Source organism: Neodiprion fabricii, chromosome 4 (genome assembly GCF_021155785.1).
Source record: "Neodiprion fabricii isolate iyNeoFabr1 chromosome 4, iyNeoFabr1.1, whole genome shotgun sequence".
NCBI classification, from domain to species: domain Eukaryota; kingdom Metazoa; phylum Arthropoda; class Insecta; order Hymenoptera; family Diprionidae; genus Neodiprion; species Neodiprion fabricii.
This window is the reverse complement of record NC_060242.1, coordinates 20370920-20392907: the sequence shown is the minus strand read 5'-3', so window position 1 is coordinate 20392907 and position 21988 is coordinate 20370920. Positions and strand designations below refer to the sequence as shown.

General features: G+C 37.0%; 3 protein-coding genes across 9 annotated transcripts; all 3 read left to right on the top strand.

Annotated features, from left to right (window-relative positions):
* The first annotated feature begins 1466 nt into the window (after positions 1-1466).
* On the top strand, positions 1467-9547 carry LOC124179482 (prostatic acid phosphatase-like). 5 transcript variants are annotated; one of them, XM_046563887.1, is made up of 10 exons: positions 1467-1621; positions 1891-1942; positions 3937-4035; positions 4145-4224; positions 6563-6683; positions 6756-6854; positions 7206-7628; positions 8463-8586; positions 8682-8893; positions 9021-9547. In XM_046563887.1, exons 4-10 carry the CDS (start codon positions 4202-4204, stop codon positions 9177-9179), a joined length of 1161 nt encoding a protein of 386 aa, XP_046419843.1. In that variant the 5' UTR covers positions 1467-1621; positions 1891-1942; positions 3937-4035; positions 4145-4201; the 3' UTR covers positions 9180-9547. The 5 variants fall into 5 exon arrangements, with proteins under 5 accessions (XP_046419843.1, XP_046419846.1, XP_046419845.1 ...); XM_046563889.1 differs by lacking the exons at positions 1467-1621; positions 1891-1942 and adding an exon at positions 3282-3372; XM_046563890.1 differs by lacking the exons at positions 3937-4035; positions 4145-4224 and having other exon boundaries at positions 1470-1621; positions 9021-9546.
* Positions 9548-10690: 1143 nt separating this feature from the next.
* On the top strand, positions 10691-16047 carry LOC124179481 (prostatic acid phosphatase-like). 3 transcript variants are annotated; one of them, XM_046563885.1, is made up of 8 exons: positions 10691-10948; positions 11421-11683; positions 11758-11856; positions 12245-12667; positions 14109-14232; positions 14328-14539; positions 14667-14847; positions 15567-16047. In XM_046563885.1, exons 2-8 carry the CDS (start codon positions 11573-11575, stop codon positions 15689-15691), a joined length of 1275 nt encoding a protein of 424 aa, XP_046419841.1. In that variant the 5' UTR covers positions 10691-10948; positions 11421-11572; the 3' UTR covers positions 15692-16047. The 3 variants fall into 3 exon arrangements, with proteins under 3 accessions (XP_046419841.1, XP_046419839.1, XP_046419840.1); XM_046563883.1 differs by having other exon boundaries at positions 10691-11131; XM_046563884.1 differs by having other exon boundaries at positions 10691-11310.
* Positions 16048-16307: 260 nt separating this feature from the next.
* On the top strand, positions 16308-20998 carry LOC124179480 (BUD13 homolog). Its single transcript, XM_046563882.1, has 5 exons — positions 16308-16786; positions 16931-18233; positions 18365-18519; positions 20315-20499; positions 20588-20998. The coding sequence occupies exons 1-5, from the start codon at positions 16692-16694 to the stop codon at positions 20758-20760; spliced, it is 1911 nt and encodes a 636-aa protein (XP_046419838.1). The 5' UTR covers positions 16308-16691; the 3' UTR covers positions 20761-20998.
* Positions 20999-21988: the final 990 nt, after the last annotated feature.

Sequence of the window (21988 nt, the reverse complement as noted above, 5' to 3'; positions counted from 1 at the left end):
CAACTTTTTCGAAACAGACTTCTTTCAACTGGCTCTACCTTCAAGAGCTTTAATTTTTTTTAATAAATGATACAAGTATAAAATGTGTCAATAAGTCCGAGTTTTCTGAAAAAAAAATTTTCAAAATTTTTCCAACCACACAATTCTAAAATTTTTTCGAAAAAAAAAAAAATAAAAATTTTTTGCATTGCTACACCTTCGATTCTCCTGAAATTTTTTACTTGCATTCGACCAGTTACAATCAAGTTTTCCTCCAAAGGAAATTATGGACCTCCGATTCGTTCGGGAGTTACACCATCATAAGTATCGAAAAATCAAAAACTTAACGGAAATCAATCTTAGTGTTTTTAATGATTCTTGAATCCCTCAAGAAGCCGTTGAGAGATTTTTGTGAAATTCAATCTCAATCAACCTTGTCCTGTAATCTATTTGTGTACATAAATTCAGCTCGATAGCTTCAAATTTACGTAATTTAGAGCGATTAACTCGATTTTTCAAAATTTTGTAAAATCTAAACACCTTAAGGGATTCCTGTCAAATTCAATACCAATCGACCGCGTACGCTACCCAAATTGTGCAAAAAAAATCATAACCATCGGTTGAAATTTACGGAAGTTAGAGAGCGTACAACCATTTTTGTCACATACACACACACACACACACATCCTCACGGAAATTTAGAAAAAAATGCGTTTTTTCGACGTTTTAAAAACATAATTATTATATTATATATTATATATATATTATATTTAATTTGGTAAATTTTTAAATTCTAAAATCATATTCCATCCATGAAAATACACCCAAATCATTAACAATCGTGTTTAATAGATTTTTTCTCATATTTTTAACTGCAATTTTTCCAATTTTTTTGGTTTTTTGAGATTTTTTTAAATTTTGATACGTTAATGGGACAAAAAAACTTCAGATTCAGATTCAGTAGAACGTAATACATAAAAACCATACTCAATCTGAATCCAAAAAAGTTTTTTCATCTCGATAGTTTCAGTTTTTCATGATTTTATGCAATTTTTTTCGGTTTTTCGCAATTTTTTCAAACTGACAGCTCAACGGGCTAATTATCTTTCATATTTAGATTCATTGAATTGAAATACATGAAAATCATACTTGATCCGAGTCCACAAAAAATTTTTCATCGATGTGATTGCAGTTTTTCGCAATTTTTTGCCTTTTTTGGGGTTTTTTGCACTTTACTCAAATCTGGAGGGTGACCGGGCCAAACGGACTTCAAATTCGGATTCAGCGGGTCGAATTACAAGTCCGCAGGTGGGTCCGGTCAAATGTACAAACAATTTTTCTTTTGTGTGTCGGTGTTATTGAACACGCGAGACGGGCCGACCATGAGTCATCCTTTAAACTTCCTGTTTTCGGCGTTGTTTCGAGCTGAAATAGGAATAACAGCTACAACGATAATAATATCATTATCTTATCCGTAATTTGGAAGCACAATGTCAAACTTGTGATCATCTGCAAGTAAATACACCCTCAAGTACCGTAGTACCTACACCAAGATCAGACGAGTTCTGGGCGTTGGACTACAATATTTGTCTGAACACAAAGTGAAAACTAAAGCAACCACTATCATAAATAAAAGTCAAAGGTACGTAATAAATATTCATTTTAATTACAATATAACTGTTGTTCATAAGTTATTGATGACTGATATATAGCGCGACGCTCTGATTTGACGCATGTATGCAGTACAATTGATCTTATTTTCATAGCTTTCTCTAGTTCGTTTATTTATGCATTAGAAACCACTGAAACATTGCGGAAAAAGTACATGTACTGACACAGACAACCAGTAGTGACATAAAATCTGATTAAAGTATATTGTGTGAGTAATTTTCTGTTGTGTTCTTATTGCAGTGTGTAAAGTGCGTCGATTCATCGTTCAACCTGAAATGCTAGGCCTACGCCAGTGAGTATCTCTTTTCAATATTTTTGATGGATGGTTTCGTTGCGAATCAGGCGAGGGTAGGAAGGTCGCGAAGTAGCGCGATGATAACAACTATTGTAACCCGTAGCGTAAAATGATCACAGCACTCTACGATCATTTTCCAGTCGTTACTAAATTCAATTATTCCGTCGTCACCAATAATTACATCATTCGATATATCTCTATACAGCCCCTTGAATGGCCTGGACCGAGCCGTGATGCCATCCTTTCGGAAGTCGTTTCAGTCGGGGGAAGAGAAAGAAGTCTGGGGGAGTTACATCCGGGCTGTAGGGTGGCTGGGGACTTGATCATTTCATGGGTTTCACTTGCGGTTGTACCGAGTTCGAAACAAAACTTTATCGCGTAATGCTGGTCGAGTAAACGGTTCATCGCGAAGCGTGACGAGGCATCTTGACTGGGGTTCACTTTATAATCGACCTACACTCCGGAAAGGTTCGAAGGCGTTTGGGGACAGGTGCATTGCTGAGCTAAGACTCCCCACAATCCGACCCACGCTCAAAGGTCCCCCTCCGTCATTCTGTCTGGGCGGGAAAAATTCAGTCCGACTACTTTCCGGACGGACCATGTATATAATAAATATTTTCAACCGTAAACTAGATAATCTAGGACAATTTACTCTTTCTAGCCGAGGTGTAATAGCTGTAAGTTTGGCATAAACCATCTGACCACGAAGTCAGCCAATTCTCTAACAGTAGATGCAATACGATTGGTAGATGTAATTACTCTGTCGCGTAAATTCTTCGCTGTGGCCAGGGCTGCCAAGCGGGTGAATACTTTTAATTATGCTAGGACGAAGAATGGCAACATCCACGCGAGGAAGAGAGATAGGGCTCCGCTTAGACACGTTATCAAAATTGCTGGTATCTCTGCTAAAAGTTCATAGCAATCATTTTTGTATAACTGCACCTTTCTTTACTCATCCAAATCACGCAGATGGTTCTTCTTGCTACGTATGTAGCATGACAGATCATACTGGTTAACATACTCATTCGGTGCGCTAATCCTTCACTGTAGAGACCTTTTGACTTCTCCGCTTAATCTCTATATAGGTACGATTACTGTGTACGCTTATAATATTATGGTATCTGGTTTCGCTAGCATGGGCAATGTCTCAGTACATTGTTTTGATGCCTTAGATGGATAATACTTTTAATGGTGATGTGTAAGTCTGTTGATGCCTGTCATGTCAACACCCAGTCGCTGGTATCTCATATTGATGAGTTTCGAAGCTATTTCTGTGAAAAAATTATCACTTTATCGCTGTATCGGAATATTGGCTCAAGCCTCACATAGTCGGTCAAGTTGTTCACCTGTCAAGCTATAATATATGTACTTCGCTATGATCGCAATGGCATTGGAGGCAGAGTAGCATTGTATGTATGTACATTAAGGTGGGCCAAAAAAATCAACTATTTTTTTTTCACTTTGTACTCCGAAAACTTGGTTGGTAGAGACCTTAAAAACATTCTCTCCAAGTATGAGCTCTTAATTTTAATAGGAAGGTCCTCCGCCTCGCAGTTTTCTATTTGTTTCTTACGGTGACGAAGAAAAATACATATCTCGGTATCTACTATTTATAAAAAAAAAATATGTAGCATATTTTCGTGGGAAATTGAATTCTCTAAAAAAAGGTCTCTTACAATTTTCGTATGCCTCACTGTTCAGAAGTTATTGAAGGTTAAAATTTGATCATTTTAAGGTAGATATCTTTTTTTTTTTTATGAATTTTATAACTCTTCAACAAAAAGTCATTATAATACGCGCAACTCATATTTTCGTAGGAAATTAAATTCTCTACAAGAAAGGTCTCTTACAATTTTATTGTATACCTCACTGTTCAAAAGATATTCACCGTCAAACTTCAATGCACACTATTCATGAAATTATTCCGTGGGTCATCCTGGTCAAAAACCTGGGGGTCATAATTAACAACATTGTTAACTTGGTCTGAACAGGTGCTGGCTATCTCGGGAAGAGTGCATGGTACGCTCTGGCAATTGAGGTCTAAGATAGAACTTATCGCATCTACTCGCTTGCGCTCGCGCTCCTCGCTGGTAAATTCAATATAATTCTACCTCACTTTGACTAGTGTTTATTACTTTATTGTGATTTGACAGCGAGTCTGCACCTCAGGCTACAACGTGCCCTTAACTCTTCTGTTAGGTTCATATTTGACGTCCAGAAATCTGAACATATTAGCCCGTACTACCGTACGCTTGGATGGCTCCATTTAGCAGATTGACGTAAATACCTTTTGGGGACATTTATTTTTAATATTTTGGTTCTTGAATGTCCTAGCTACAATTCTTTGACGAATTGGTATTTGTATCAGCATTACGCTAGCGAGCTACCAGAGGTAACGTAAAAAATTTACTCGTTCCCTTGCATCGCACAACTGTAAAGCATCTTTTATATGCTAGCGTTTAACTCTCCGCTCAATTTTGTTACGCACAATAAAGTTTTGAAGTTTGAGCGCGCCATCTGCGCGTCAACTTGGTGCTTTTCGGTTCTGAGACGAAACTGCGCGACTTGCTGGCCGGCTCCGACGCGCACGGACCAAAATCTCGGGAGTGTACAGTGAAAGTGAAGACTCTTGAAGTCAGGGGAACGAACTAATTTATTTACAAGTACACTGATAAAGACACAGTGTTCAGCTGAACAAATTATTCATTTCAATGATTCTTGATAGAAAATTGATACTGGTTCAAAAAGTGTACAATTTTTTTAATATACAATATATATAAGCGTGGTGCTCCAGCTGAACTTATATTAATTCGAGTGTTGGAGAAAAAAAAGATCATTATTTCGTTATAATAACGTTGCTCCTAATAACTGGCAGATCCTCATGTAACGTACATTCTATACATTTTCCTCATTTTTGGACAAACAATCAACGAACAATACATTACCATTAAAATTTATTGAATTTGCTTCAGGCACAGGGCTAACCATGAATAAATGGAAGAGGAGCCAGAAAAGTATGCATTCAAAAATTGAGTAGATCAAGGATCAAGGAGAACAGACGATTCTGGGTTGAAAATATAAAAAAAGACGCCAATTAGGCAACAATAAGACAGTTTAAATTTTCGCATCAATAATTAGTTGACCTTGGCCGCTATTTTAAAGATTCAAATATACCCACCTAAAATCAAAGAAATACTAAAGTAAAATTTGATTCTTAAATGTCGATCGTGCAGTGCCCACCTTCGCATAATTCCTTCCGCCTTCTCCAGGAACGAGAAGCCGTTCTCTCTTGGTACCTGTCTTGGGAGTACGACATGTCGAACATACTCTTTGATTAGACGTATTTGAACGCAATTTCTGAAACTAGTTTTAAATTCTAAATGTCCAACAAAAAACTTATCTTTAAGAAGACAAGATCTTAATGAAGATATAAATATTAATAATAATAATTTATTTCAATATAATAATCATTACACTATTTCATTCATCATGAGTTGGTGTCGTTCTAGTTCGAGATATACGCCGTCGCATTTACTCTAAAAAAAAAAAGTGAAGCAGAAGAACTACTATTAGCCACACCCGTAAAGTATCGATCAAGTTAGAAGTCAATGAAATCATCAGCAGTCTAAATAACATGGTAAATATTCTAGGGGACGAATTGCAAGTAATTTATTAATAAGAAGATTGTGCAATAAGATGTTTTTTTATGCCGAGCGTAAGTTTGCAATATGAAACGAATATTACAAATACGCGTGGCGAAAGAGACTTCATTCTCGAATCAACAATGATGTTTACTTTTTGAACTGTTAAACGGGAGAAAAGTATCATATGATTCCCTCATATGCGGGAAAAAAGTGGCAATTGAGAACTTCGCGCGCTCGTCTACGACTCGTATGGAAAACATCGCGCTTGGCCTTAAAAGTACCTACTTTACCCTCTTGGTACACAGTGTACTTTTTTGTAGCGGCGGCCAGAAAAAAACACTTCTCATTACTAGGACATAAAAGTGCACTTTTGTGTACTTGGAACGGCTTTTTTTTAAACTGTCAAAAAAACGATTACTTTACGCACTGAACGCTGTCAAAAGACGCGTAAACCATACCAAAGTTACACAATAGTTATTTTCGCAACAAGTGCACATGAAATAGGGATCTCACGAAATACAAAGTCGTCGAGTTGTTGTCTGTTGACAAGGATAGCGCAGAAAATAATGTATCTAGTATCAATACTCTAGTAGATAAAAAAGGTTACCCCAACGGCCGTGAGACAGAAGAAAGTTGCGTTATTGTGTGTAGACACGTGAGTAAATAATAACGACATGTCGATGTTGCTTAGCTGTCCGTCAGTAGTATACGTGCATGTATACGATGTGTATACATATACTTTCGGGAACGAGCCAATGGAAAGTGTGCGAAAATATGATTGCCAGCCTGTCGAAATTATCGCATAAAATTAATTTCTTCGTGACATTTTATTAGCAAAACCTCAAAAGTGAGTAGTGGGAGCATCTTACCACCTTTCACAAAAGTCCCCCAGATCAACAGATCCGTATCTCCGGTAGATGCACGTGCATTATCAACTTATTAAATATGCTCAATTCACATTTTTGATCGGCAGTTGCAGAATGTTCGCCTTCGAGGCGTTCGTCGCCATCACGTCAACCAGCCTCATCATTTTCACGACCTCGCCGTCGTCCTGCGTAAATCCCGAGCTGGGAATCGTGATTTTTGCAAACGTCGTAAGTACTTCTCTGTGGTACCTAGTTTCTAATATCTATATTAATTTTTATCCTATCGTATTTCTCATCCAGCTCTTCAGACACGGAGACCGGACACCGATCGCTCCCTATCCCACCGATCCTTGGGGCAACGAATCCTTCTGGCCTGTACCCTTTGGTGAACTGACCAACGTGAGTGAACCGTCCATTAATACACCATGAATTTCGACAATCTTGTTGATTTTACCGTTCTTGCACAAACGCTCAAAGACCAATGGCTGAGATTGCCCATGAAGTCGGTGTCAAGGAAAGAACGCTAGTGATTAACGAACCCGAAATGTTTTGAGACTTGCACGTAAATCGTCAACCTCGAAAGGCCGATGTTACGAAAGTAATACACGAGACAAACAAGAGCTTGTTATTTCTTTCAGAGGTTGTCGATCTAGTACACGATTCCTAGTTTCGCAATTGCTCAAATCAAATTCAAACAGCCAAGCTCACGGATTCGACTGAAGTCGGACACAAATTGTTTGAATATTTCAGATTGGAAAACATCGGCATCTCATGCTCGGACGCTGGTTAAGACAGAATTATTTCTATCTTCTGCCGAGACATTATAGTCCCTATGATATATATGTACAAAGTACGGACGTTGACAGGACGCTGATGTCCGCACAGGCTACTTTGGCTGGTCTTTACCCACCTGGTGGAGATCAAGTTTGGGGCGAACTTGAATGGATGCCTATACCTGTCCATACTATGCCCGTGTGTGATGACATCCTGCTGACGTGCAGAAATTACTGTCCAAAATATGAAAAGGAGTTGCGAAATGTTATGAATTCCCCTGAGGTCAGGAAAATTGACGATGACAACAAAGAGCTGTACGATTATTTGAGGAAAAACACTGGTTATTTGGTTCAATCTGTCAATGACGTTGCGACCATATATGATACGCTTCATATTCAGGTAAATAACTGTCGCGTAAAGTTTACTGTCAGATAAACAAAAAATAAAACATGGGGCGAAATAATGAGGATTTTATTCATTTCAGAATACGTATCAACAAATTACCAATCGCGCTATGTTATCAATCTTTTATAATATAAAGATTTACAGTGAAAAAAATTTGTGATAAGAATACTATTCTACAGAACGTAAAGTAAATTCCTCTTTGTGTTTGCTGTTGCAGAAGATTGTCGAATATTCTGTACAAAGCTTTAATCATTTTTCTTCGTCATGAAAACGTCTTCATTGAAGTATAAGAAACTAACGTGTGTGGCATTAGTTTCACGGAGAAAATAACTCGATCATCTTCCGAAACAAAACGTGTACAACTATAAATCGTAACAATGAATCGATAACTGTATTAATATATTGATTACCAATTAATCGAAAACTGTGTTAATGTCATAATATGCCACTGGAAATGCTTGATAGATTAATTAGCAAACTTATGTAACACTCAATATTTGACTTTCATCATACCATATGAAAAAAGTGCAAATTTGTTTTGCTTTTAAATACTAGATTCTTCGTTTGCAATATTACACTCCAAAGATCTCCTTCCTGTGAAAATATTTTTCCAAAAATTCCCATGTAGAAATTGTTAAATATTCAACAGCAGTAACAAACAGATTCAGCTGCAGGCAGATAAACACTTAAAATTTTTAACACATCGTTTGAGATTCTCAATGAAGAGATAATCTTCATATTATATTAATAATTCCAATGCTTTTGAAATTTCGATGTAGTGATTTTTATCACAATTTAGCTGAGTGATCGACATGTTTTTTTTTCCAGGTTCTGTATAACCGCACTTTGCCCGAGTGGACAAAATCTGTATATCCAGATAAATTAAAAGCTGTCGCCGAAGTCAGTTACACTATACCAACTCGCAATAAAATACTCCAAAGATTGTATTCAGGCAAGTAGAAATATCCCTGCGAAAAGTATATCAACCATGGAAAATAAATCCCTGAGAATTGAAGTTTCATTCAGAAAATCACTGATTCCTGACAGGACGATTATTAGGTGAAATGGTAGATCACCTAGTAAAAAAAGCAAACAATACGCTGACCCCGAATAGAAAACTATGGATATACAGCGCCCATGATACCACAGTGGCAAACCTTTTAACGACGCTAAATGTATTCGAGCCACACGTTCCCCCGTACTCGGCGACTGTCCTCGTGGAATTGAGAATTAAGGCTGTGGATAATTTTGTTGTGACGGTAGGCATACATTCTACTCCTTTCATTTTAATAATCAATTCTTACGGTCGGTCATACTATGTTTTTCACGCAAGTTAACCTTCTTCTAAAATGTTTACAACCTCTGATTTCTTTCTCCATATTTCAGGTTTCGTACAAGAATACGTCCGCTGAACCGATACAGTTAAAATTGCCAAACTGCGGAGTCGCGTGTCCATTAGATAAATTCGTAAAATTGACTGAAGATGTGATACCAAAAAATTGGGCGAAGGAATGTCTTTTAGACAGCACAGATTACAAAAATTAATAAACGGTATTTCAGCACGAGCACAACTTAGTGCTAAATGCATTAATACAAATTCAACTTACAATTAGCAACAAGGAAGAAAACTAATTTGCCCTTGTTGTCGGCCTGAAAAGTGCATTTCCCTCTGTACCACATCATCTATTATAGACAAAATTAACTATGATTGGATGGAGTCACGTAATTATTGACATAATAAGAAAATTTTATGACTAAGCGACAATGACGGTAAAGACCAGTGGAGGTAACTCTGCGGAAATCCCTATCACCGTCAGAGTTGTTGACGACACAAATGGATTCGAATTTATTTTGTTTGATTGTCCCTTTTACTTTTTTATTTGTTCTTTTAATAATTAAATTAATGAAAATAAAACGATTATATTCAGTTATTCGATTCGTTTATTATAAAAGCCGTTACCTGAAAGAATAGAATGAATGGAAAGTTTGATGGTATCAAGTCAGTATTGCTCCGAACGGTGCGCTAGCAAGGCGCAAGTGCTGTAGGATAATAATGTATCTATGCGTAAATACACGTATAGGGTCGTATTATGACCGTGTACAGTGATAACTTGCATAATGAAATTAACTTGTTAAATATGAAATAAGAACGAGTACATACAGCATTATGTGTTTCCCAGGCTGGCGTCCTAGAGACCTGATACGAGGGCTTACTCCCGAATGGTCGACATTCCAGGAAACTGGCGTAGAAATTACAGTCCGTGAATCACTAGTGGAACTCAAAAACAATTTGCACGGGTTGACCGTGTCGAGTGGGTCTAGCAATTAGTGCGAGGAGATTCTCGTGATGGTTGACGTGATGGGAAGCCAGCATGGGTATAAAACCCAAGAAAGAACAATATGGAGCGGCAACGTATTGATTGCAAATACGTCGCATGTGTAGTGATATAAGGACGTATGCGCCATTATACGACCTTTTGCCACGTATAAGGGAAATAGGCGTATTTTTTTCCGTTTGTATTACGCGAAAAAATGGGGATGTATTCAAAACGTTGAAATTGAAAAATGGATGAATTAACGGTAAAAAGTCGTGAGTACTGTCGGTTATGCCCGTTCATCACGACATACAATAACACAGCCGATTTTTTTCGTGAATTTTGGTGTTTGAGGACGTAAAATTTAGGAATAAAATTATAATTATATCAGATTGGCTCTAGTTTTCATGTTATTATTATAGTATTGTAAGGAGAAGATTTTATTCGTGAATTCTTTGTTTTCAAACATTAAAAATTCACGGAAAAATCAAGACAACAAAAAAAATGTTATTTTTTAACATGCAAGTTTGAAAAATAATTGATTATACTCAATTAAGTATCATTCCACGGAGTAATAGAAAGGAGATAACACTCCAGCAGCACTTGGTTTGAAGGTGCGATTTCAGCGCCTCTTAACGATGCAAATCCGTATTGCGCTCCCCCCCCCCCCCCCCGCCGCCACTAATGATCTGACGATTCACCGTTTGGCCGCCTTTTCATCGATTTTAATGTCAGTTGAGGTTGGAATAACAATTACTCGGGTTTCGTTCAATTCAAATGCTTGTAGCGGTGTTTATGCATGGAGGTTTATAGGTTACGATTGCCGCCCTTCTTTGTTTACATTTTATAGCGAAAATTTCACTTTTTTCCGTAGGAGGTGCGCAAATCGCAATTAGACAGTTCTTACGTTACCTGAAAACTGGGGAGAAGCATTATCGCAGAGTGTGGTCGCGTTTCTACCACTACGTGGATTGTTTTTGCTCGCCTCGGGAAAGTGAAGTAGGCCTACATTTTTGCAATAGTATATTCAGTTTACCTTGGGTGCTATTCGGTACAACATGAGTTGGCATCGTTCTCGTTCGAGACAGATGCCGTCGCGTTAGCTCTGATAAAACAATTAGAGAAAATTCTATTTGGCATCAAAGTATCGACAAAATTAGAAATCATCAGCTAGATAATATGGTAAGCAATCTAATCGATGAATTAGAAGTATCACATGTTTAGTATCAAAATCCGTGTAGCTAAAAATAACTTATCCCAATGATGGTGACACGGTCGAGGGTTGGGTCGCCGTGTTTACACACTTCAATAAACAATTAGATAATTTAGAGACGTCGATATTGTTTAGCTATCCGTAAGTGGTATATATTGCATTCCTTCGACGACGTGACGGTGAAATATCCCCGTAAATATGAATACCAGTCTATCGTAATCATCGCGTAAGAATAATTTACGTGTTGCCGTTTATTAGCAAAACCGCGGAAGTGAGTGGTGGGAGCAGTTTATCACCTCGCAGAAAATTTCTCCAGCTTGACGGATTCGTATCTCTGGTGCACACATGTAATTTACCATATTTTAAAATATACCGGATTTCCATTTTTGTTCGCGAATACTCGTTGCAATATGCGAACCGTCGAAGCGGTCGTAGCGGTGGTGACCACTTGCATTGTTTTCGGCGCCTCATCGGCCTACAGCAAAAATGTTGATCTAGGAACCATAGTCTTCGCAAACATTGTAAGTATTCCTTTGTAATATCTGGCTTCTAATTTTTGTATCGACTTCTATCCTATCGCACTTCTTTTCTCCAGCTCTTCAGACATGGAGACCGGACACCTGTCGACCCTTATCCCACTGATCCTTGGGGTAACGAAACCTTATGGCCTGTACCTTTTGGTCAACTTACCAATGTAAGTAAACGGCCTATTAATACGCTATCAATCTCGACTATCTTATTGATTTTACTGTTCTTATCATTTGATAGTAAACACTCAAAAGTCAGTGGCTGAGATTGACCATGAAGTCGGTATCAATGAGAAATGGCCTTTAGTTAGTGAACTCAAAAAGTTTTGAAACTGTATGTGTGATTTGTCAATTTTGATATGTCAATATTATGAAAGCGGTACAAAAGACAAACAACAGGTTACATGAGAAACGACTGGAAAACTTGTACTTATTTCTTTCAGAAGTCGTTGATCCAGTATAGGCTTCCTAATTCTGCAATGGTTTAAATATCATTCAAAGATCCAAATCCACCGATTCGACTAAAGTCAGACACAAATTGTTTAAATATTTCAGGTTGGAAAAAGTCAGCATCTCAGGCTTGGTCGTTGGTTTAGAGAACGTTATTCGCATTTAGTGCCAGAATGTTATACTCCTTATGATGTATATGTACAAAGTACAGACATTGACAGGACGCTGATGTCCGCAGAGGCTAATTTGGCTGGTCTTTATCCACCTGAAGGAGATCAAGTTTGGGACAAACTTAAGTGGATGCCTATACCGGTCCATACTATACCTGAACTTGAGGACAGCTTGCTGGCAAGCAAAAAATACTGCCCAAAGTATGAAATGGAGTTGCAAAATGTTATGAACTCCCCCGAGATCAGGAAAATTGATCATGATAACCAAGAACTGTACAATTATTTGAGCAAAAAAGCTGGTACTATGGTTCAATCTGTCAGTGACGTTAATGGCATATATAATACGCTATTTATTGAGGTAATTAATCATTGCATATCTTGAATACCAATTCTCCAGTTTGACAGGAATATTTACTTATGTCTTTTTTTTCTTTTGGTAGATTTATTAATCAAGTTTTATAATACAGTTAGAGCTTCGTTTAATTAAATAGTTCTTGCTAATTTTCACGAGCATAAGTTGTTCATGAAATGTAATATCTGGGCCAAAAATTTTTTTCAAATATTAGAAAAAGTTTGCTGTCAGATAAAAAAAAAATCAAAAATGAATCAAAATAATGAGGATTTTATTCATTTCATTACACATATCAATAATCAATGATGCTATTTTATCAAGATATTTTATCTTTTATGACGTTAAGATTGACAGTGAAAAGGAGTTATAATAAGAATATTATTCTACGTAACATAAATGGAAATTGATTTCATGTTTACTGTTAGAGAAGAGTGTCGATCACTCTGTACAAAGTCTAATCAGTATTCTTCATTGCAAAAACGTGTACACTGAAATAAAAAAAAACTAATGTGTTTGTCGGTCATAGTACAATTACCATCCTGTGAGTCCACTATCTGTGCCTTGTGGCATAATCGTAGCTTGGCCTTGAATGATGATACAGAAATGAACAGAGTATACAGAAAAGAATTAAATAATCTCTAGAGACAATTCTTGTGCAATTCGATATCTTACCAGTGAATTGATAACCATGTTAATGTCATAATACGCAATTGCAAATGATTGATAAATTATGTATCACAATTATTTAACATCTAATATTTTACTTTTCTCATGTTGCACAAAAGGCTGCAAATTTGTTTTGCTTTTAAATACTAGATTTTCTGCTAGCATTTAAGTTGGTGCCCTAGTCGATTTCGATGTTGATGTACGTATCTCCAAATATCCAAGTCCATGTATCTCAAACATGAAAAACTGCTTAACAGCCCCATTCTATGTACAATTCTGAATAAAAACACTAACATATTTTCAATCCGTGCAAAAATAAAGAAGTGGCATGGATTCTATGAAATCGTTATAGTAAATTCGTATAATTCATGCCATTTCGTTATTTCTGCATGAAATGAAAATGTGTTTGAGTGTTTCTGTTCAGAATTGTATGTAGGATGGGGCTGTCAAGCCCTTTTTCACATTTGAGGTACGTGAAGTTCCATATTTGGAGATATATACGTCAACATCGAAATCGACCATGGGACCCCCTTAACCCTTGGAACATCTTTTTCTTGAACAAATATTTATTCGTAATGAATGAAGAAATTACTAAATATTAATCAGCCGTAGCAGAAACATTCGTATGCAGGCAGATTGAAATCCAAAAAATTTTCAATCCAAATTTTGGACCCTTAATGAAGAAACAATATTCCTATTATAATTCCATTATTTCTAAAATGTGGATGTAGTGACTGTTATCATAATTCAGCTAAATAACCGATATGTTATTCTTCTCCAGGTTCTGTATAACCGCACCTTGCCCGAGTGGACAAAATCTGTATATCCAGATAAATTAAAACCTTTAGCAGATTTTAGTTTTACTGTAGAAGCTCACAATAAACTACTCCAAAGATTGAAGTCAGGCAAGTAGAAATATTCATGCGAAAAGTATATTAATCGTGTAAAATAAATTCCTGAGAATTGAAGTTTCATTAAAAAAATCACTGATTCCTGACAGGACGATTATTAGGTGAAATGGTAGATCACCTAGTAAGCAAATCAAAAAATGCACTATTCCCGAATAGAAAAATATGGATATACAGCGCCCATGATACAACAGTGGCAAACTTTTTGATGACATTAGATTTATTTGAGCCACACTGTCCCCCGTATACGGCGACTGTTCTTGTGGAATTGAGAGTGAACTCACTGAAACAGTATATTGTAACGGTAGGGATGCATTCTACTGGTGTCATTATAATGAACAATTCTTCAGGTCCTGTATACTGTGCTTTGCATGCAAGTTAAACTTTTTCTAGAATGATTACAACCTCAGATTCTTCACCCTATATTCTAGATTTCGTACAAAAATACGTCCGCTGAACCGAGGCTGTTAACTTTGCCAGGCTGTGAGGTCGCGTGTCCATTAGGGAAATTTGTAGAATTAACTAACGACATGATACCAAAAGATTGGGCAAAAGAATGTCTTCTAGGCTGGGAACAATACGCACACAACATTACCATGCCATCTATATTTGGTAAGATAAATCTTGTTTAGTTAGAAACCCTCAGTTTATGTGAGATTAAAAACGTTCATAAGGTTTAAAGAAATTTTGGAAGCAACTTCTTACGGTACTTCTCTGTATGGAGAGTGCATCCATGAAAGCGTCACATGCTGAGCGTAATGCCAGACTTCCCATTATTGCAGTGATAGTATACCTATTTATACTCTGACTTGCGTGTTAATAGTATATCACTGCACAGTGTTACTATAGCTTTCTTATAGTGGACTCAACATACGACTTGCCTATATTACTGTTGCGGCAACATAAGACACAACTATATTTTTTTCTAGTGTTTTGAATAATTAACTAAAAGTTATTTAAAGTTCAACAGACCATGATTGCGAAAAAGTTAATAAACGAGTCTACATAGTTATCTGTAAAGAATTAACAAGTACATGTAAATGCAATTGATTTCACCTAATCTTTGTAAATAATTTCGAGAAATATTCAATGTATATACATTTGTAACATAGATATTGAATTTCGTATGAACAATTTCTTCATGATTTTAATTCACCAATAGTATTCATATATCAATTTAACTTTAACTTACATTCCACTTGAAATATTTCACTACAAAAATGTTTGAGAAGTTCCTTTCCCGTGACGGCTGTACCCCCTTTAGTTTTTATTGACAATTCATACTGCATTTTCTCATTTCTAATTTCTTACTCTATTGGTTTCTATTTCAGGTATTTCAATATTGTTGCTGGTCATCATCGTATTACTAGGTTTGTTAATCATCGGCGTTGTCTACTATCACCGCAACTGTGATAGTAACCGTTATTACTTTAAGTTGACGACAGATCCTATTTAATTTAATAATAAAATCCGACTTATGATTATTGCGGATACTAACACGGGCATTGGAATAATTTAGTATTATAAAAAGAAAATTTTCCAGTGTGAAGTTCGTCCCTTATTTTTATTGATCGTTGAACACACGCTCAACTTTATTCACAGGATCAGCACAAAAGTCACCTGATATGACGCGGTCATTTTGTACTCGAAATTTTTCATGATAGTGCAATTTGAGTAAGTTAGGTGTTATGGGTTAATTCAACTTTCAACTTGGCTGTAAAAAACAAATTTTATTTACATTATAATAAATATAAAACAGAGACGACAAAATTAAGATTTAGTGACACAAAGTGGTATTCTATAAATGATTTTGAAAAGATTAGTCGTGTATTTCAGAAAGACAGAATCCTCATTTTCTACCTTTCTCAAAGACACGCGCAAGCAACGCTGCGTAACTACGGCGAGCGTTCATTGCAGCACTTCCAATTCGGTTACGCAGTGCGGTTACACCGCGTGCTATGGAAAAGGGCAACCCCCTGACACCACTGCTCGTATACTAAAAAATTGTACGCGTTTTGTCCCCGTTTTTTAGTTCCTCTAAGTGGCGCTAGTAGACTTCTGACACGCTCGCTGACCGCACGCAACTTGTCAGACAACTACTAGCGCCACTAGTGGTGGAGGTTGGCGGCAGAATCAAGGGACATTTTGCGAACCACTTTTGCAGCGTGTGTCAGGGGGCTGGCAAAGGGATATGAGTGCCCAGTATGGAGGGAAAGCTAATATGCGTGAGCTCCGGCAAACGCATGCGGAAGGCGACTCGTACGATGTGTACTAAGTAGGCCGCTCCCTCACTAGTGCTAGCGGCGAAAATTCACAACATCGGCTTCATTTTCGAGCACGGTTTTACAGCCGGAGTACCCAGACCTGTCTATAAGACCGTGGTATGAACCTAGGTATGAATAAGTATAGATGAAAACAAACTGTAAGGTTATGCGCACACAACGTTGGATAAGAAAATGATAAGTCAGAAAGAGTATTTGAAGAAATACCTGTCATCCGACAAGGACAAAAAAAAGATTAAAAAAAAGAAACCCAAAATCGGGTCCAAAACGTAAGTGTTATCTTGTACGACTGTTTGATCGAGCAATAATACGATTTTTATTAGGTTAGATCGCAATGACCCTGGAATATAATTCCCACGATTTTAAAATCTGCAGCGCAATAATATCCATTAATTTTGCTTTATTTCCTCCAGTGTTAAAATTATTGACGATGACATTGATCTTAAAAATATGAGAGCAATAGAAGATGGGGAATTCGACATTTACAACAACACGGAAGACGGACCACAAATCGCTGGTATTGTCGACGAACGCGGTCCAGTGGATTTTTCCGACAAGAAAAGGTGGAAAATTATAACAGACGATATTGATGGAGACATAACTGTAACCAGCATTGACAGAAACGAGAGAATATCTGAGGCGATGAGCCAGTCAAGCAGAATACCTGCTCCTAATTCCAGAAATCGTTCTCTATCTGATGATGGTAAAGGCAGTCCACCTCATAGGCAAAGGAATGATTCCGACCAGAAAGAATCTAGTCGTAAGACACTATCGTCAAAGAAACTGCGTCAACATTCTGTTTCTAGTTCGATTGAAAAGCCACCTGCTTCAGAGGACAGTGACTTCAGTCCACCTCGGAGAGTAAAAAAAAACAATGACTTGGAAAAGTTCACTCGACGTAGGAAATCTTTTAAAAACAAACAAAGCCGAGCAGTTTCCAGCCCTGCAAGCAATTCCTCAGATTCTGAAAACAACGACACTAGTCCACCTAGCAGGCCCAGAAAGGATTCTGGTTCAGATGAAACTAGGTGCAAGAAATCTTCGAAGAAGAAACGGCGGGTTGAAAATCCTTGCAACTCCGAGGACAGCAAATGCAGCCAACCTCGAATATTCCGGAAGAACTCTGATTTGGATGAATCGATTTGCAGAAAATCATTCAAGAAACGACACAGTGCTATCTCTTTGAATTTTGAGGATAATGACTTAAGCCTGCCTCGGAGGATTAGAAAAGACTCGGACTCTGATCTTAGCCCACCCAGAAATTCAAAGGCTGAAAGAATTGATTGTACTAAACATTCGAAACAACGTGAAAATTCATTGACAAGTTCTCGGCACGACAAGCATTACAATAGAACTTCTAAAGCATCTCCTTCTGTACATTTTGAATCTTTACGTTCTAGAGGAAAAGATGAGTACAAATCAGGGAAACATAGTAATAGGAGTAATTCATCCGAACATGAGAGAAGTAATCGACAATCGAGAAAAGATAGAACAAAATTGAACAGCAGGAGAAGAAAGGAAGGTGATAAAGTTCGGTCAATATCACCTCAGGATAGACGACGAAATGGCAAAAAGGGAGGAACAAATAAGCATTCCAGAAAGGATGAAGATGACTCTGCACCTGATTTGAGTCCACCTAGGGAGACTCGGATGAATCATGAAGATTTGGATTCAGAATCCAAACCATTACAAAAAACTTCTAAAAATTATCAAGAGGTGCCTATTTCTTTGAAATGATTTATCTATTGCATTGCAAATTGCTTTTCTTATTTGATAATTTAATAAATCTATATTAGAATGATTCAAGATCTTTATCATGTGACAAAGGTACCAATTTTTGCTTTCAGATGAGTGAAGAGACAACTGGTTTTGGGCAGGCTCCAATTTTCCGCGATCGTAAAACTGGTAGAAGACGAGACTTCGCGGCAGAAAGACGCGACAAAGAACAGAAGGATGAAAAGCGGAAAGAATTGGAGGATAAATATGCTCAGTGGGGAAGAGGGTATGTTGTTCTATGGATATGTTAACCTCTTTATAACAGGGCTGGTCGAGTTATCGATATATGGACCAGCAGTCAGGTTAGGGACTCCACGTAAGAAATTGATAGAACTTATTTATAAATTTCACGTTTAATAAAAGGTTGATTTCAACTTACATTTCTCCGCTGTTAAAAGATTAATATTACAATCACATCATATTTACCGGGCTACGGGCTACAGGCTACGTATTATTGTTGATCAAGCAAAGATTTGCGTTCAAAAGTTTGTACATTATCTAAGTAAAAAGTAAATATTTTCCTTGGAAATGAAGGTCAGTAACAACACCAAAAAATTGTTTCGGTCCAGGTGGGAGCCTCCCTCAGAACGATTATATATTTACAGAACCCTCTATCACGAGAAAGAAAAATATGTAACACAGGTGAATTACTTAAAATTAATATCTAACGAGACTTATGAGATTAACAAGGCAACTTCTGCCGATATAATTGAAAAGAAATTACCTAGTAATAACGTGGAATATTTCAATTTTCAAGAACAACACGAAGAAGTCAATATTTAAAAACAAAGTACAATAAAAAACCAGTGTTAGATTAAAAAACTGCGATACGAAACTCCCAAGCATTCATCTTGGTTAATAAAATCAAATTAAACACACAAACGAAATTTTTGAACAAAGATCTATTTTAAAACATGTAGATCCTCCAGCGTGCAGTGGAAATAGAACTAAATCAGTCAGTAGTAAGAAGCATAGACAATGAGACAACGAGTTCAATAAATATAAAAATATCATAAGAAGATGAGATCAAGAGCAAGCTCAGTCGGTAATTAGTGGTTATGGTTGATGTATTACAGAAGTGTAAATAGCGCTGAGATGTTCAATATCTTGTCTTAGATTGACCGCGTTAGGATGTGCAACAATGTTGCACGTTGTTGTTAACCTTTTGTAATAAAAGGGCTCAACATCTAAAATACTAGGTTCAGTACAATTGAAGGCATGATTAAATTCAATCGAGTGTCCAGTCAGACCTGTGTAATTATCATCATGCTCATGGATGTTTCGTTTATGTTCACTAATTCTTGTATGTAACTGCCTACTTGTTTGTCCTACGTATGACAAATTACATGGTTATAAGGAATTTTATAAACGACGCAAGAACGCTTATCCAAGGGTAGCAGATCTTTGCCAGAGTCAAACACAGATGATAAATCGTGTGCATTTTTTCTGACAAATTGAATATTATATTTTGAGAAAATTATACTTAAAGACTCGAATAGACCAGAAACATATGGGATAGATGCAAAGTTTTTTTGATTAACAGGTGCAACGGCTACTTCATTATTGTTGTTGGAATCACGAACAGATACAATAGACTTATATTTGTTATGTATATGTTTGTTAAGAAGGGCAGGTGGATAATTATTCTTGCGTAGTACATGATGAATCAAGGAAAGGTTCTTGTTATGAAATTCGATACTAGATAATCTAATCGCTCTATCAACCAAGCAATTGATTGTTCCAATCTTGTATGATCTGGGATGATGAGAATGAAAATTTAGGTACCTCTGTGACCGGGTGCCTTTGTGGAACCAATCAGTTTTGAAAAGCTAATTGTCATTGATGATAAATACATCCAAAATACTGATTCGACGATTGCATTGATTGAATTTTTTGGTGTTGTTACTGACCTTTATTTCCAAGTAAAATATTTACTGCAACATTACCGAAGTTAAGAGACCATTATTCATTATCTAAGTAACTTTGGAACTTTCATTTGATACGTACATTCTTATTCACAGTTTGAAGCAAGTTGAAGACCACAAAGAAAAGCTGGACAGAGATTTGTACGAGATGAGTAAACCCCTGGCAAGGTACGCGGATGATGCGGATTTGGAGCGAGAACTCAAAGCACAGGAAAGAGAAGGGGATCCAATGCTAGCATACATAAAACGGAAGCAGATAAAAGAAGGAAAACAGGAGCCAGGTATTGAAATAAAAACTTCATAACTGTGCCAAATGCAATTGTATTTTAGATCGCAGTCCAAACACAAGTTTTTAATATGAAATTTCAGAAAAACCCAAATACCAAGGACCCTTTATGCCCAACCGTTTTGGCATTCAACCAGGATATCGTTGGGATGGTGTAGATCGGAGTAACGGTTATGAGAAGAAGTGGTTCGATGCACAGAACGCGAGGAAGGCAGTACAGGAAGAAGCGTATAAATGGAGTACCGCCGACATGTAGTGAATAAATGTACATATATACAATTTTTCCCGGTACGTCAATCAGGTTTGCTGCTTTCAAATTTCATAGGTATGCAACTTGTACTTTGGAACTTGCATCAGGAAATATCAGTTTCTGTTCCTTGCGGTGATCATCAATCAGGAATAAATTATGTCGGTTAATATAACTACCTTTCATCTTAGGGGCAGATGAAGCTTAAAATTATTGAAAATCAATAAATAAAAAAATACGTCATGTTTTTAATACGTATTCATTCGTTTTACGATTTACGAGTGAATATAAATACAAAGAAATACCTGTCAATACCTGTGGTTTACCGGTTAGTAAAGAAGGAAATCTGTAGTTCAGTGTGTCGTACTACTATAATCGGTCCTTACCGATCGAGGAAAATGTCACTTATTATCTTCTTGCATCCTGATTTTGTCAGACCTGTATGTAAGACCGTGGTCTGTACAAAGTGAGTACGTAAGACTACTTGTCCTACCACCTCCGAGCACCTCCAAACACCGCCAAGTACCTCCGACCACCTTCGTCCACGTCGTCCCCCTCAATCTCCTCATCGTCCTTGTCCTCCTCGACTACCTCCGATCATCTCCAACTACCTCCAAACACCTCCTACCAATTCCAAACACCTCCAACCACCTCCGAACACCTCCGAACACCTCCTACCACCTCCGACCCGTAATTATATTTTATTCGACACGCGCTCGATGTATTCCATATCATGAATATTCTTAATTATTCCCACAACTTTTCATTTGCTCTCACGATCTTGAATTTTTGTAGGCATAGAATCGAAACGCTGTTTTGGTTAGTCACAAGTAAAGTATCTACGTTGGGTAGAGAAGCAGAATTGTTTTTCGAAAAGTGTTCGTATCGAAAAAAATTCAGAGTAACTGTAATACATGACGGATGCGCTAATTTTGATCGAGATGAAATGGATGCTCCGTATACGATCGTATAAATCACATTTCGAAATGAATAAATTTTTTATTTTCATATCATAGCCGTATTATTGTATATAATCTAGTTTGTCTCCTGGAAAAGTATACAATTTACAGTATGCATCACGTATTAATCGTAAATGGATCGTATATATTAATATCGTACATGGATCGCATATACATATATACTTTTTGGTCTCTGCATCATTATCACATCTGATTTATTATTATTGATGATCTATGTATATAGTCTTTTTTCGGGTACCTATACTTTAATGATATCA